General features: G+C 40.6%; 1 protein-coding gene across 4 annotated transcripts; it reads right to left on the bottom strand.

Annotated features, from left to right (window-relative positions):
- Positions 1–83: 83 nt before the first annotated feature.
- LOC126996388 (WD repeat-containing protein 46-like) lies at positions 84–8,715 on the bottom strand. 4 transcript variants are annotated; one of them, XM_050856756.1, is made up of 10 exons: positions 8,563–8,715; positions 6,501–6,704; positions 6,186–6,297; positions 5,814–5,949; positions 5,129–5,408; positions 4,542–4,777; positions 3,059–3,215; positions 2,539–2,686; positions 2,009–2,148; positions 84–970 (listed from the first exon to the last, which is right to left on the bottom strand). In XM_050856756.1, the coding sequence occupies exons 2-10, from the start codon at positions 6,702–6,704 to the stop codon at positions 683–685; spliced, it is 1,701 nt and encodes a 566-aa protein (XP_050712713.1). In that variant the 5' UTR covers positions 8,563–8,715; the 3' UTR covers positions 84–682. The 4 variants fall into 4 exon arrangements, with proteins under 4 accessions (XP_050712713.1, XP_050712712.1, XP_050712715.1 ...); XM_050856755.1 differs by having other exon boundaries at positions 8,540–8,704; XM_050856758.1 differs by having other exon boundaries at positions 8,576–8,704.
- Between the last annotated feature and the right edge of the window lie 8,760 nt (positions 8,716–17,475).

The following is a 17,475-nucleotide window of genomic DNA, read 5'->3' as shown; positions in this document are numbered from 1 at the left end:
TTCTGACATTATAATGATGGTAGCCAGATTTATTTAATCTAGAGAAAAGGTAGGTGCATCTGATGAAGGAATAAAATACAATGGCTTATATAAATGCTTTGTTTTCGACTACCTCAACCATGTGTTTACATACAAGTAGGTATACTTAGCATGCTACAACTTACTATTTACCTACTAGTGAAGTAGAAAATAGAACGCTTGGTGGGTGTGGGCTGTAAGTTGACTCCCAGTGCCTTAGCTTGAATGAGTTAAGGTATGCAGATTTCCTGGTAAAACATTAACCTCTACACCATGGAGGCACAGTGTTCAAATGATAAAAACTTATAATGTAGTTCTTACCTGGAAATGATATACGTCTGAGGAAAGAGTTGCTGATCTACACTTCTACAGACTGCCAAGTATGGACCATAGGGGCTACTATATGGTTTATTCATGAAAAAATGTTCTACACCTTTCCCCTTAACAAACCCTTACCAATCACCCACTACAGACTGAATTTAACTTACCATATGGTGTAACAAGTTCCCCTTCATTTTCCAACAAACAAATTCTGTACAACATGAGTTTTGCAACACTGACATGATCTTCCTCAATAACCATTCAGAGCACATATGGCCATTCTGCAACTTCTTTCCTTCAGCTTCCCATCTGTGAGGTACATGTAAGTCTTTCTTTCAAATTCTCATGACTTTTTAACCTTCTTCTTTGGTTTAAACCGATCTAGAATTTCTGGAGGCACAGATTGTTGTTTACTCTTCTTGACTATATTCAGCTCCTCTTTCTGAGAGTATGCTGTCTTCAGGTACTCTCGCTGTGTGTCTTCTCTCACTTTCTGTTTGCGTTTAAACTTTTGGGCTGAACCACTCTTGCCTTTCATGCGGTAACGAGGAGTAAAGTCTATTTTAGGTTTTTGGACATAGAGGAGAGCTTTCTTGGCTTCCAGTTTCTCCTGAAGTGTAGGAGTATCAACCTGAAATGAGTAAAATTAAGAATATTTGTATGCCATATTCCTATCTAAAAGTAAAGCAAAAACTGTGGTCACACCTTTTCCTATGTTTTAGTATGAAGTCTTTGCCACGACAGTTGTTCTGCAGCTTATGCATGTGGGCTATTTTGGCATACAAACTGCCATGTCACCACATTGGCCCCTTTGCCAGGCTCACCTACTTCCATCAACATGTCATCAACTCTGTCAAAGTCAATCTTTAGAACTGTTGCTTGTAGAGAGGAAACTATCACACAATGGCACACATGCTACTTTAAACCTTATAGCATGCAAGAATTTCTCAGCTAGTGGGTGACCAGGGCACAATCAAGGATTAGACAATAACAAAAGGTATCAAGCATCATGAAAACACAGCCAGGTCACCAATAGCTCAGAAATTCTCATGTTCTATGGCTTTAAGTGGTGCGTGTGCTGTTGTGGGGTAATTTTGCCTCTATAAACAGTAGTTGTAAGGGTTGGCTTTGACAGGTTTGTTTGATGATATGGGAGTGGGTAACCCAGGCACAAGAGGCCAGAGTGGGGATGGACATCAGTACACCACAAAGCCTCCATGCACAAACCTCAGAACAATCATCACATCAAATACCTCATTAACTTCCTGAAGGTGAGTTTTATAATACTAATGTCAGTTCAATAGTGATTCCTACTACAAAAGAGGTTCAAAGGGGAAAAATGGGGTGGCAGTACTAACAATCCATTCCTACATTTATCCCTGGGCACCCCCTAGGTGTAAATCTGATAACTACGTCACCAAGAGGGTAGCAAACTAACAGCTATACAAGACCTGATGCTTCCCTACAGCATAAAACGTTATTTGAAAAAAATCCAAATGTTATTGCCATTATTGTTGAAAATATTATTTTTTAAATCAGTACTGGTGAAATCTGGATGTATAAGCTAATAGCATCATATTTCACTGTAATGAAGGAATTAATCTAAGACATAAGGACATGGTAAATATTTGTATACCATAATGGCTGAGTCCCACAGAGAGATACTTACCTGGCCAATACTGAGTGGATCCAGGGTGATGAGTTCTGAAGGAACCTTGGCCAAGAGTGCTTTCACTTCTGCTTCCTTCCTTCCTGACAAACTTATATAAGGATTGGCTTCCAGGGCATCAAAGTTTGGTTCACCAGCTCCTGGAAAACAAAATATATTATATTATTATCACAGGAATTCTTATCATTATTGCTATCAAAATTTTAGGTTCTCAGTTCAACCACCTCTAGCTGTTGCTCATTCTGTCTTTCATATTAAGGTTATTAAATTCATTACATACCCAATATAAAACTTTTCTGCATCATCAGACACACCTTTATATATCTTTACCTGCCTCCTCCTTCATTCTCTCTCATCCAAGATATTCTATCTGTGTGTATATCAAAATTCTAATGGAATAACCTTTTTCTAATGTTCTGTTGTTACAAAGCCTTATTCTGTTAACAGGAGACAGCAGGGCATCCACAGCATTTTATTGTTACATTTAGCTCTCCTCATACCATTCTAGGTCAAATACAATATGATCTTACCTGGTATTATTAGGCTTGAATAACCCTTGTATGTTGAAATCCCAAGAATATCTTCGTAGGGGCAAAACTGCATATCAGTTATGATGCTGCCAGCCTTGTGTCGCATGTAAGCTTCACCAGTACCCCCCTCAACTACATTTCTGTAAACCTGAAAAATTATAGAAAATTAACATTAAAATATTTGCTTGTAGTTTTATGCAAAAATGGGGAAATGTGTAGATCACAGACTTGTTTGTGGCTCTTCATTAGAATTATGACAAAATATATACACACAGTACAGCTCTCATAGGGAGTGGATGGTATATATCTGAAGTGAAGTCAAACATTTTTATACTTTCATCTGTGTCAACTGTAATAAATGCATTAGCGCTGACAAAATGCTTACATACGAATTACCCAAATTTATACCCACTTCATAAACCTTTTCTTAATGATTTCAAAGCTTAACTGACAAGAAACACTAAGGCAGAGAATGTCCTTTGCTGCTGATTGATGTAACAATTACTTAAGTAACACATACCTCTACAATATTACCAATGGCTACTGAAAGGAGGCCCTTCTGGGAGAAGGCAACCTTTGATGCACCAGAGCCGATGATGAAATTCTGCAGACAACGGCCAAGATTGCGTGCATCCCAAATTTTCATCTGTCTGTCAACTCCAACTGTGGCCATGTACCTGCAAAACAGGGACATTGATACTGCCATATAATCACCCTGCATTAAAACAATATAAGTGACAGATGGATGTGAAAAATACTGACAAAAAAATATCTAATGACAGTCAAAAAACAGTGGACATGCTATTCAACACAATTCTTTTCAATTTTCTTATAACACTGGATCTGAGTTTGACCCATTTTCCATAGAACACAATTATCTTCTATTCAACAGAAATCAAATTAGTGGTGCAATAAAAAACACTCCGTAAGGCATTACAACAAGTCAGATACCTGAGAAACTGAGAAGAAAGGCTACATGTGTTGAGGTGAACTGGTGTAGTTGAACAACAGAAATACAGGGTGATTAAAAAAAAGTGTAATGATTTCAAACGTCTGTCACTTCTCAAAATTTTCACCTACCCTCTTCTTATTTTCAGATTATGGTGATTGGATGATGTCAATTTACCACTGCAATGGTTTTGACCCCAGAACTATCATCATATTCTGGTTTGAGGAAAAATCATATTTCCGGGTCCATTGTTGACTTTGCCAGGAGTCAATGTACTCACTCACTCACTCTCTCTCTCTCTTCTGTCAATGTCACTACCATAGCAGTCATCAAAGTCACCGTCATTTTGATTCGCCCGCGCTCTACTTCCGCCCGGAGCAGAGGAACTGCTCGACGCGTCACGAGACATGGCAGATGTATTCCGAACAAAAGTGGAAAATGATCTGTGGCCTTCGGTAGGGCGCGCACTGAGACGAATGAGTGTGTATGGATGCCAGATGCCTTCACCATTCTTGAGTAAGAAACTGGCGGTATTTTTGAAATGTAGGGAGCGTAGAGTGTGATGATTACATATATGATCCCCGTACAGGTGGGGTGTGTGGTAGCGCACTTATATATACGATCGCCATAATGTGAGGGTTAAATGGAGGGTCTACTGTAACTGCTACCTCATATGTGGACGGTCTCTATTTAGGTTCATCATAAATAACGAGATAAATTATATTTCAAGAAGGGATTTTCCAGTTTTCTCTAAAATTCAACATATTAATGTTGTTCAACTACACCAGTTCATTTCAACACATTATGTAGCCTTCTTCTTTCACAAATGAATTGGGAGTAAACTGAATTTCAGGGTTATTCAAACAATTTTCAATTTTCAAGCAGTATCAGAGAGACTAGATCCTATCCTAATCCTCTTAACCATAGAGAAAACTGGATGTCTTTAGTGTTCATGCCTTAAAAAATAAAAATAAAAATGAAAAAAATAAAAAATAAAATAAAATAATAATAAATAGGTGAAGACATCAAAAGCAATTAATACAAAATTGGTTACCTGCCAGTGTGGTCTACATCAATGGCCCGTAGAGGGTGAGGATGGCACAGGACGGAGGCGACAGGGTCTGGAGAATTGGGCGTCCACATGCTGACAGTGCCATTGGGATGGCCACAGCACAAAACAGCATTGTATGGGTTCTGGCACATCACCTCCAAGCGCCCTTTGTGAGTTGGAGTTCGGATCACCTCCTTGCCCAGTGTAATGTCCAGCCATGTAAGAAAACCTTTCTCACTCTGGTAAGCCAATAGTGAATGAGACTAAATTATCAATAAGCTCTGGAACAATTATCAAGAATTCTGAGACTTGAAAGCAGAGGTGCAAGTCTTTCAACCATTTCTCTAAAATATTTCAATGTATGTAAATTTATCTTTAAATAAATCTCCCCTAACCATAATTTTGTAAATATAGTACAGCACTTGAGATATGTTCACTACACTATTTAACAGACTCAAAAGTCAATCAAACACAGTTTGTTAACTACTATCAAAGTGAGACAACGTTAGAACTCAGAGGGTCAACTTTTCTGTGATAACCACAAAAAATTGCTCACCAAATGATGGTAATTATTATGAAAAAATACTTACACCAGAACACAGAAGAAAGTGATAAGGGAGAAATTCCAGTTTCAACACTCTATCCATCTGTCTAAGGCAGTGCAGCTCAATACCCTGGTTGTCATAGATGTAGACCCACTGTTTCTGAGCAGCTGCCATCATCAGCTCAGTGTGCAGCCAACACACATCATGGATAGACTCCATGACATTTATCTCACAGTGAAGTTTCTTGGTAACCCAGTCCATGGATGCTAAGTGGCCTTTCCTTCCACCCAGCAAAAGGTGCCGCCCATTTCGAGTGAAGTGCATCCTAATGAGACAATTACATGTAGATATGCGATCCATGATACACTAATTAAAATTTTAAAGAAAGAATATGCACTTATATTTACAGGTTAAAAAAAAATTAATGAAAATCTGTATATGCCAGATGATTATAAGAGATTAAAAAAGAGAGAAATTATAATTCCTCCCTTGATACTCAGAATCACACTAACTTATCTAACACCAATTAATACAAATACAGTTAATTAAATGTTAATGTGAATAAAATACAATAATCTGTCAAATGTACAAAAGGGTAGTCATCAAACCTTTGTATATTGGCAGACAGCACACATGGAAAGGCACATGAAGGCTGTTTGATCTTATAGACATGCAAACAAAGAAAAGATCTGGATAAGAAAGTAAAAGTTCCATAGAAGATAAAGCTTACTTGTATGGTCCAAACTGATCAAGATTAAGATCAAAGCCTTTGGCTGCTGTTGTTATGTCCACTGCTTTCTTGATTGCTGTTTGTGTTATGTGTGAGGTGTAAGTACCTTCCTCTGCTTCCAACTGACCGTTTGATTCTGAAATGAAGCATGTATGCATTACAGATTTGAGGGTTGCCTCATACACAGAATGTACCTCAAGCCCACATTTTTAATGGAAATTTTTGGGGGTCATCTATGCTTGAAAATACAGTATATATTATGAAGAGTATATAAATCATGAGGACTGCCTGGAGATCTGAAACTATTTATTAAAGACTTCTACTGATGCTTCACCACACTACACTACAAAAAAATCAATGTTCTCAACTTACCTGGCAACAAGATTTCTGCCCTTGCCGATTCTTGTTCGGCAAATTTGATCTTTTTTTCTTTTTTCTTTATTTTTTGTTGAACATAAGAATTTTTGCGGCCAACAGCACTCAACTGAAAAAGAAGAGTTAAGAAAAATAGTTTATACACCAGATGAATCATTGTTATATGAAACTGACACCCCAAAAACTATATGCAGTGAAGGAAAGGACACACCCTAGGCCTAAGGTGTGTAAACTGGGAAAATTATCTTTTTGAATAAGGACTGAATAAGATCAACAATTTCAGATAATATGGAGGAATCTCTCATGCCATACCTCAACCCCTTCACCTTTGGTGTACTTCAACAGCAGTTTAGGATCGATAACTTTCCTTCCAACGAATTGCCTTTTTCTTTTCATTTTGCTTTTCGGGTTGACTTTGAATTCTGTTATTCGCACACCATCCTTGACTTCAGACTTCAAGACTTTTTTGGACTTGCTGTTACCCCCACGCCCAGCTTGGTGACGCTTCTTTGCCATCTGAAAAGAGAATGAACTTTGAGAGGCGACAGTGGTGAGGGTATTAATATAAGGTGGAATAGTGTGTTCATTAAAGATGTAAGGATTACTTAGTAGGAATGAGAAAGAAGTGTCTGGTAAATGCATGTATTTATAAAGGCTTGTTCCTTGAATATCTTAACTCTTAACAGTATATCACCTTGCACTAAGACAGGCATTCCACTTAAAATCCATGTTTCAATATGATATACAACTGATTTTTTTCTTCTATTAAATCACTGTAAAATGTACAGGTACCTATCAATTTACATGAATATTGTGTTCCTGGTGAGTTCACTTATTGTAAATTTTGCGTAATGTACACATAGTGCAGGTCAGGGCTGCCAACTCCTCTGTAGCACTTCTCGAGGAACTCGCCCAAAACTGCGCAAACAGTGCAGGGAGCATGGGAAAAACACCTGCCCTGCCTTCAGTTGATCTGTTGGCCATGAAAAGTTGTGTAATGTTGCTCAACAGAGCAAACAAGTTGTACTAAGCTGCCTTAACCCTCCCTTGTAATGGGGTTGTGTTGCCCCCCCTCAACCCACTCCCCCAGAGAGTAACCAATTAATAAGGTAAGAACTATTTCTCAGTAATTATACAGCAAAATATTTGCGATGTCGAATGGATTCACCTCAACACACTGAGGCATAAACGAAATGTAGAAGCTCCCATGGTGTAAAAAGCGCACCTCCTCCCCCCTGCATGATAACCGAGCGCTCCTCACACAGCCTGGCACCTGGGACTTGTCTCCTTGTGAACGGTGAAGAGCAGGGGCAAAGGCTAATAGCATCCATAGTGAAGATCATTGGGGAAGAGGAATGGAAGACAAGATTGGAGGAAGAGGATGGGGGAATAAGTACTGTGTTAGGACTGTATGGCTGTAAGGAGGAAGTAGTGAAGTTAGTACTATACACTAAAATATTGATGGGGGAATAAGTACTGTGTTAGGACTGTATGGCTGTAAGGAGGAAGTAGTGAAGTTAGTACTATACACTAAAATATTATTGGTGCAATGTTGGGAGAAAAGAACTCATCAATAAGAGAGAAGTTAAAAGAAAAGTGTAACAGTGGAAACAGAGCTCAATGCAGGATGAAGTGTATAATAAGTGTGCGCAGTGAAGTAACGGTGTCATGCCCCGGGAGCTTATTTTACTCTTTTTCCTCTATTTTCCTACATGACCTCTGCTTGTATTGAAACAACACACGAGAAATTAATTAAGACCAGGAGAGGGTATTCACCGGCTGCCTGGGCTGGGATTGAACCCACGACCAACATGACGAGAGAGCCACTCCCCACCGAGTCGGCCAAAGAGGTACCCCACTGGCTAAGTGGGTTATGGGAGGCTCGTTCATCAGGCATAGTCGCCACACCACAACGGTAATTTTTTACAAGAACTTCACCTCCCCCTGCGCCACTCCAGCCCCCCCTCCCCCACAACACAAGCCTGGGGACCTGTGGGAAACCAGGGTTTGGGGGGAAGGCAAAATCACGGAAAAACTACCCCTCATACACACTTTTTTTTTAGTAAAGCTGCTCAAGGGAAAAAGAGAAACGCCTGCTAATCACTGAACATAAGAAGTTAAGAACATAGGGAAAAACATAAGAACATGGGGAAGAACATAAGAACATAAGAAACATAAAAACAAAGGGAGGACATAAGAACATAACATTGGGAAGAACATAGGGAGAACAAGAACATAGGGAGAACATAAGAACATAGGGAGAACGAGATCATAGGGAGAACATAAGAACACTATATGAGTAAAAAGGAGTGGTCGAAAGAGGTCAATTTCATGTTTAATACATATCTTACAGTCTTGACAAGGATCCACTTGCTTCCTCTCCCTACCAGTCAGTCAGAAGTGACCATAAATAAGGCAGCACGCCGTTGCCTGTTAATTATTGCTCCCTGCACCACGACACCGCCGCCACACGTGTCAATGTTTACAGTGGGTGGCCGCTCTCGGTCTGGGTCTCGGCCCAGGTCACCGTTGCCACATTATCGTACCCAGAGCCGTGAATTTACCGGTTTCTGACGCCTAATTATTGCCAAGAAAATCAGGACTTCACTATTTCAACGATAAATATCAATGAATCTAGTTATCGGGGCCCAGGAGACAGTTTTTGGGTCGGAAGTTGGTAAATATAAGAGGCTGAGTACAAACTGGCAACGTTTCCTTCTTCTTCACCTAGGGAATAATCATGAAGTAATGAAAGTGGAGTGAAAAGTGTAATAGTGGAAATTAACAAAGGGACATAGAAAATTAAAGTCAGAAGAAGAAAAGAGCAGAAAAACACCTCAGTTGGCCTCTTGCAGTCTCCCAATTAATGCTCTTATGTGAAGTATAGAAGTGTAACCTACGCTGTGAAGTTACTAAGTGTATGTTGTGAAGTATAGAAATGTTGAGAAGGAGGACCTAAGAAGTGATACAAAGCGTTGCAGGTCAAAAACAATAAGAATAAGGTCATCATCATGTTTCAGGTGCATGCTCCATCTTCGCGGCGGGAAGGATAAACAGGTGATGCGCCTCACCTTCCTCAACACTCACTACAATGATTTTCTCTCTCTCTCTCTCTCTCTCTCTCTCTCTCTCTCTCTCTCTCTCTCTCTCTCTCTCTCCTATATGATCAAGGATCCACAACATGGCTCCCGAAATAACAGATCCTGTTTGCCTAACCTACTAACTTTTTTTATAACGACCTCTTCTTAGTTTGAACGTAACAAAATCATTAGATATGTAGTTTATCTGGCTTTCATAAAGCGTTTGATGAAGTTCCACATCATAAAACACTTCACAAAATCAAGCAACTTGGTATTAAAGGCAAAGTACATTAGTGTCTGGGAGACCAAGAAAACTTTTTTTCATTTCGGAATTCCGGAATACAAGTTATTGTTTGGAGCCAAATATCCCAACAAAGCTAGTAGCCTACCTGCTGGTTGGGAAAGAAATATATATATATATATATATATATATATATATATATATATATATATATATATATATATATATATATATATATATATATATATATACATATATTACCTTCGTAGGTTTAAAGGTTTGTGTTGATTTATGGTTGGCCTATAATTATAGTATGATTGCTAAGTGGGGAATGTATGTGAACCTGTATCTACCTCGTGGTCTTGCCAGATGGCAACATGAGATGTTTTGTCTCCTGAATATTTGCTCGTTGCTATGTTACTTTCTAGCATCTCTAGTATAATTTAATTTGATGTTAGACGAATATTACTTCTGACAGTGTGGCTATTTCGAATTCTGATCGTGCTTTACATACACGGTGCTGTGGTAGAAATGCAACACCAAAACCGTATGGCAATCTGGTATACCATTCCTCCTGACTGGAAGAGGGGGCTGGTCGTCCCTATCAGGGAAGAGAAAGGGGGCCGTCAGGACTGCAACAACTACCGTGGTATTACACTGCTCAGTATGCCAGGCAAGGTGCTTGCCCATCTATAGGTGCCGTGCACAGCTCGTCAAGTTCGAGCTCGGGCCGAGATCTGGAGGACCAACAGACCACACCGCGCTCTCCCGTTGATGCAAAAGACCATCTTTTTGCCTAAATTCCATCCTTTTGTGGCATGCTGTGGTGCAGAAGTAAACGGAATAAGTTCCCCGATAAGTCATTTTACAGACTACCAGCTGTGGACAAGAGACAATGACTAAAAGGAGAGAAAATAACACGAAAACGCTGAAGGCAGTGGCTGGCCAACCCAGGATCCATATGATCCTCGGCCAACCTGTCGATACCGCCCTCAGCGTTCTCTTGGACTGGCTTGGACCACAATGTTATGGACTTGCTCAGCACGAGTATATGACGTTGTCGATACCAATATCGAAGGACAAATATCCGGATCTTCAAATCCCTTGTGTTCCCTGTTTTACTGTATGGCTGTGAGATATGAACACTAAATAGGGACCTGGAGAGGCGGATTGATGCCTTTGGTAATAAGTGTCTACGCAGAATCATGGGATATCACTGGAATGACTGTGTCAAACTGATAATTACTCCGTAAGACTGATTCGATATATATTACCCACATAGTCCGTCAACGCCAACTCGGGCAATATGGCCATGTGGCACGCTACCCAGAAGCCGACTCTGATCATCGGGTTGTCTCTCTAAGAGACAATCCTAAGTGGAGGAGATCAAGGGGACGCCCGCAGAGTTCGTGGTTTGAGTAAGTCGATAGATCCTGCCAGGAGGTACTCAGAATGGAAAGGGGGCCTGCATGGAGACCTGCCCAGAGACCCCCGGACTAGACGTCGTAGGGTGGGCGAGGCGACGCAGCCCCCGATGTATGCCCCCTTTGATTGACTGATTGAAACAAAAGGTACAGCGTCGTCGTTGCTACAGAGACGCACACGAGGGGCCTCAAGTGGCGGAGAGGCGAATTGATAGCATATACGGTGTATTGGTTGCGCTACAGACAACACAGGGTGGTGATAAACCACATTGGCAATCAGTTCGCCTCTTCGCCGCTTGAGACCCCTCGTGTGCACCCTGGTGTGCGCCTACAAGGCAACAGTGACGCTGTACCAATTTTTTTTTAAGTTTCGGTGTTGCCTACCACAACATCGTGTATGTAAAACACCTTATTTAACATCAGAAGTCGAAATAAACGCACCCTCATAAATAATACCCATCTAACATTAAAATAGATGATACTAGAGATTCTAGAAAGCAAAATACAGCCCTGACCAGCAGGTACCGTGTTTGGATATTTTGCTTCAAAATAGTAATTTATCTTCCTGAGACCCGAAATAATTAAAATTACCCAGTTCACCAGCCTCCTATATAGACAGTTCTCCGTGTGGCGCCGCGTGTACATATAGCTAATGCGACCTATTTCTCTAGTACACAACTGTGACAGATGGGAGATGTCCTTTAATATAAGCAAGTGTCAAGTTCTTCAAGGTGAAAAATTAGGAGGTTCAATTATGAAATGTGTGGTGTGGAGGTATGCAGTTAGCCAGTTCAGAAGAGCAGTTAGGATGAAAATATCGATAGAAGATAGAGAGGCAACATTTTGGCGGAGTTTAAGAGGTAAAGATTGTCAGTTTACAATGTGAACATCGAAAGGCACTGGAGACATGAAACAACGGATCATATAAGCTTTCATCCATTACACCTGATACATTTCATGCGTGTATGATGAAGAGAAATGCGCTACACACCGACTAGATATCTTCAGGGCATCCAAGGCAACTCACTTCACACTTCATCGAACATGTGCTTAAAATCTTTCATAGCGTCTCTTCAACCTGTGGCATACTTAATGTCTAAATTATATCGTGAATAAATAAAGATAATTTCAAACCCCATCGACATGAGAGAAACCACACAGTCGAGCTCTCTAAATCATCCATCTTTCTTGTTTTGTTTTACGATATACCCAAAGAAAAAAAAATACTCTTCGACACTTCCTTCTAGGTTCGAAGCCAGTAGTGAAGGCATCCCAGCCCAAGACAAAGACACTACCACTAATTTGTGCTAACAGGAAGCACAGCCGTCACGACTATCAGCTTGTGCACCGGAAGCAATATGGGGCCCAGACCTAGAAACAGACTGGAACTGTTAACCCATCAAGTAATAATAATCTTCAGTCACTGAGAGAACGTACATCCCATTAAAGACGGATAACGACGAAAACATCCTCGTCCTCTTCGCGGAGGTGGGCTATAAAATAAATAAATAAATAAAGAAGTGTTTTAGCCACACTGTTTCATCACAGGGCTGACACTCGCAGCTGGGAGGGCGGAGTACAGATTGTTACACACCTCACTCTGCTCCTTGTGACCCAGGAGGGACTCAGGACTCAGGACGCAGGAGCTGGTCAATGGTTCAGTGTGACGGCGAACGCGGCGAGGGGTGGTGGAGCGCACGCCTCCTCCAGTCATTACTTGCTTCCTTCGTTCCGGCTGTACTAGGTCAGGCTGTGTTGATCCATCTTCACTAGACTCCAGTTGAAATTAAACCACTCAATTGTTGATTTAAGTCGCTTCTTGCTCGATGATGACAGGAGTTTTTTTTCTTGTATTTTGCTGTTAAAAATAATTCATGCAAGGCTGTCTGTGATTTCAATCTAAACATCACCGAACAAATATAAAGCCGTTTTCAGTTCTAAAGTGTCGACGGGGAGGTTCTCTTGTATGTGGTACTTAAAATCATTCGGACTTAAATAACGGAATGGCTCAACTTTAACAACTAAAAATAATGTTATAATCCCGTGCACTTTACTTTGATCGGCTGCGTACTGTTGTCTGTAGGTGTGGCCGGCGATGTGCGTGGCCCGAGTAGAGCATGACACTTATGATTTGAGGGTCTGTACACGCGATCAGCGGACAGACAGGTGTGGTGATGAAGTAGGTGGCGCAGAATGAGTGGACAAGTAACCGCGTACAGGTGTCACGCCGAAGTATTAAAATTTCTCAGATACGTTCGTAAGTACAGTAGAGGCTGCACGTATAATGAGGGCAGTCTATAGATACCCATTTCGTAGTTATTAATTTCAAAATTGTCCAACTTACATGAAGTCTTTGCTCAGAAAAAAAATATACTTATCGTTTTGCAAAGACCAGATTTTGTTTATTTAATGCATTTAAAATAATATAGATCTTCCTTTAAAACATATCTACCCAAAATGGAGGGAAAATGATGAATTCTGTCAGTTATACCGTCTCGAGGCAAAAAGGGTATTTTCGTAGAGATATGCACCTTTTATTGACAAATGTACCCTTATACAACTCTGCATTTTTCACAGTGTACGTTACATGTGCATTGTTTAGTCTACACGTCAGAGTGGAGACCGGGGTCAAATCGAATACTGTGGCCTGGATTCTGGGGAGGTGGCCATCCCCTACACGCCTTCTGTCATATCACTTGTGTGGTGTCCAGGCGTGGGGAAAATTGCCTCTGAAGGAAACGGATCTTACAGACACCCAATAGTGTTTACCAAATTAACATGGGTCTTATTTCTCTGGCCTTAAAAAAAAAATTTCTCTCTCTCTCTCTCTCTCTCTCTCTCTCTCTCTCTCTCTCTCTCTCTCTCTCTCTCTCTCTCTCTCTCTCTCTCTCTCTCTCTCTCTCTCTCTCTCTCTCTCTCTCTCTCTCTCTCACACACACACACACACATATACGCGCGCACGTTTCAAAGCAACCAAAAACAAACAAAAAATTATAAATTAGCTGTCGTACATTATTGAAAAAAAAATATTGATAAAAAAATACCTTTCCCAATGTAGTCTATTGTGAAACACTTTCCCTCCTGGTTTCCTCGCAGATCAGAAACAGAGAGAACAGAGCATGGGGAGAAAGTTTGATATCCGGGAGTACTTGCTGCAGCTCCAGTGGTCCAAGAACGAGAGGAAGAAACGCAAACCTCCAAGCTACTCCAAGACGCGTCACTGTCTCTACTCGCAGGACCCCGTGAAGGACGACCTCGTGTGGTGAGCGGAAGGAGGAGGAGGAAGAGGAGGAGGAAGAGGAGGAGGAGGAGGCAGTGGCTGTGTGTCATAGGGCTGGTAACAGCGTTCACCATGACGGGGGAAAGGAATGGAATAGGTAACAAAAGAAAGCGAAATGAAACAACAACAAAACATGTAGCACCAAGGTGGAGGCTGCCTTAGGTATGAATTTAATCTTTCACTTATTTCTCTTCTTGCAGTCTCGTTATCCGCCACGATGGAGGGTCACATAATTATCCACCCCGGCTCAAATATTTGTTCTCCTGTCCGGCAGCGAGCACACGGTCACAGGGGAGCGGTGTGCGGCCTCTAATCTCGCTAACAGGACGTCCATTCACTAGTCGTTCCCGTAAAGGCCGCTGGAACTTAAACAGAGCCTGTAATATGTTACTGTCACCCGTAAACGGAGTATATTTGGGTTAGAGGAGGTTGTGGTAGCAGCAGCGATGATGGCATGTGCGTGGGTGAAGGTGCGTGCGTGTTTGCATGACTTGCCAAGTATTCAGGAAAGGTTTCATGCGTGGTAAACACAACAAAATAAGTTTAAAAAATATAACGATCTATATACGTACGGGGAAATATCGGTCACTAGTGTCTTGAAGGGCATACATGATGGGCATCTCTTGGTGGGGTTTTTAAATGTCGACGTAGAATGTATCTGAAAAATATATATTTTACAAGGAAGGGAGCCGACTTCCTTAGCTCCTTAGGGCTAATTAGCACCTCTCAGGACGACAGAGGACGGGCACGCGACGAGGGGATTTAATGAGGCCACACGGTGCCGTGACACAAGGGCCCGCGAGCACGTGATGGGTGACCAGGCAGGGGGTTTAGCCTGCTCAGGGAAAGGTTATTCACGGATACGTTGAGTTGATCTCTGTATAATCGCCTTGTTGTGAAGTGAAAATTGCATCAGTGAGTATTTAAGTTCATGTGCCCTAGAAGCTTGCACTCACTGGTTACTACAGAAGACTTTAGTTTATTCATTTAGTAAGTTACTCTGCATGTTCCATCAAACAAATTCTTGCGCAATATTTTGATTAGCAGACACTGATGTCAACAATTAAACTACTCGGGAAAACTGAGTTGATACTTGAAAACGAAGTGTCGTCAAAATGAAAAATGAATGATTAATGTTTACTTTCACAATGGTCAATAGTTATATATTTCATAATATTTTTAACTATTTAATCATTTTATAAAATATTATTTTTTGTATTAGTAGTTATTGGAAAGTTGCATACACGTTAGTGAACATTAACGATTAGTTTGTAGGGAGCCTTCACATTTTTTGCCATTAGCCAACTGTGCTCGATACTTTGTTCATATTTTTTTCTTCTTTTTAAGCATTGATAAGTTTGTGTTTAATATCATTTTTTTACATCCTAAAACTTCCACACCATACACTACACACATAGTTAGTATGGGAGCCTATCATGGATCCATGTTAGTAGGAAAAGGGACATGGGGAAGGATATATATATATATATATATATATATATATAGATATATATATATATATATATATATATATATATATATATATATATATATATATATATATATATATATGGTTTATATATATTTTACAATAATGTTTGATACATAGCAACGCAGACTTAATCTCTAAACATCTTTACCGGCGGGCGGCGGTGCGGCAGGAAGTCGGTGGTGCGCGGCGAGACTGCTGCAGCGGAGCAGCGGAAGCAGGATTATGCCTCAGCCCACCTGCTCTACGAACACCAGGTGAGCTGGGATCATAATATATATATATATATATATATATATATATATATATATATATATATATATATATATATATATATATATATATATATATATATATTTACACACACATACTTCTACTGTCAAGGTAAGGAATTGCTATAAACAGGTTCTTGAGTTGGTATACATTATATATACCCTTGCCTGTTATCGGTAATTAATAGTAAGTAATAGTAATTTTAGTACCTACAGTTTTTTTTTATGGGAACATTTTGTGTCTATCGTACCATTGAAAATGTATTTGAGAATTCTTAAATCATCAAAAATCATCAAATCTTGTCGACAGCTACCCGTCACGAACAGCCAAGTGCAGGAGGAAGGCGAAGCAGCCCCCCAGCAGCAGGCAGCCCAGGACCCGCCCCTCCCAGCCACCTCCAATGGTGAGGCGTGGCCAAGGCTCCTTTTTGTCCCGCGGGGCACATCAGGGTATAGGAAATCCTAGACTGGCACTAATACTAATCAATTAAAACACCCGGGGGACCTGACTAAAAAAAAAGTAAAAGGGATTACACAGATGACGTTGATCAAGTGCTCATATGGAAAAAATGGTGAGACGCGTGGCAATATATACAAATACGATGATCTCCGTCTATTAACAGGGAGATAAACATAAAATAATTGATGAATAGGGCTGTGAATAAATGGAAGAACCTAATGTCACGTAATAAAGCAAATACGAGTTTCAAATGGAAGTTTGATAGATTTATGGACGGGGAAGATAGATGATGAGCATCTGCTTCTCAGAGGATGCCAGGCATATGTAGGCCGAATGGCTTCTTGTATCCTTGTGTAAACACATGCAAAATCCCGGCTGAGTCAGTACACTAGAAACTGAAAGTCACTGATGCCACTGTGGCGTCGAATTCCGTCCGTCTGTAGGGAAATGTCCGAAATTGAACTGCGGTTGTGCGGGCTTTGCTATTTTGTCCATTTCATTCACTGCACTGTCTTTTAGTAGCTTATACTAAGCTTACCTTTGATCTTATGATTGTCCTTCTGTCTCGTCAGAGTTTTCTTCAGATTAAAGGTCAGGCTTATGGTATACGCTCCATTCAATAATAGCTGAGCTACGGCGTCCGTGGCAGCCTTGAATTTGGCATTTTTTTTCATGAAAACCAGCATAAGAATAAAGGTAAGCTTACTATAAGCTATTGAAAGACGCTGCAGTAAATGAAATGGACAAAATAGCAAAGCCCGCGCATGCACAGTTCAATTTCGGGCTTTTCCCGACAGACGGACGGAATTTAACGCCACACCACGCCCGTGTGGCGGGCAACGCGGTGAACGGCAGCGGGTAACACAGCACATCGATCTTTAATCTTTTCTCATTATGTCAACACTTTATTTTATGCATTATCTTGGCGACCCGCTAGCAAGCCTCTCTACCTAACTAACTGCAGTGTACCTCTTACCGTCGGGTATTTGGTTATATCGATTTGCACTACATACATACATCTTATATAACTGGCGTTTTATC

The sequence above is a fragment of the Eriocheir sinensis genome, chromosome 10 (assembly GCF_024679095.1).
Source record: "Eriocheir sinensis breed Jianghai 21 chromosome 10, ASM2467909v1, whole genome shotgun sequence".
NCBI classification, from domain to species: Eukaryota; Metazoa; Arthropoda; class Malacostraca; order Decapoda; family Varunidae; genus Eriocheir; species Eriocheir sinensis.
Note: the sequence above shows the minus strand (reverse complement) of the source record. Positions and strands in the feature narration are given on the sequence as shown.

Excerpts from the sequence above, each read along its gene's own strand:
- LOC126996388 (XM_050856756.1), bottom strand. The coding sequence starts at position 6,704 with ATGGCAAAGAAGCGTCACCAAGCTGGGCGTGGGGGTAACAGCAAGTCC. Across the intron at positions 5,950-6,185 it reads GGCAGAAATCTTGTTGCCAG|AATCAAACGGTCAGTTGGAA; the intron begins GTAAGTTGAGAA and ends GCTTCATTTCAG. Across the intron at positions 2,149-2,538 it reads TTCAAGCCTAATAATACCAG|GAGCTGGTGAACCAAACTTT; the intron begins GTAAGATCATAT and ends TTTGTTTTCCAG.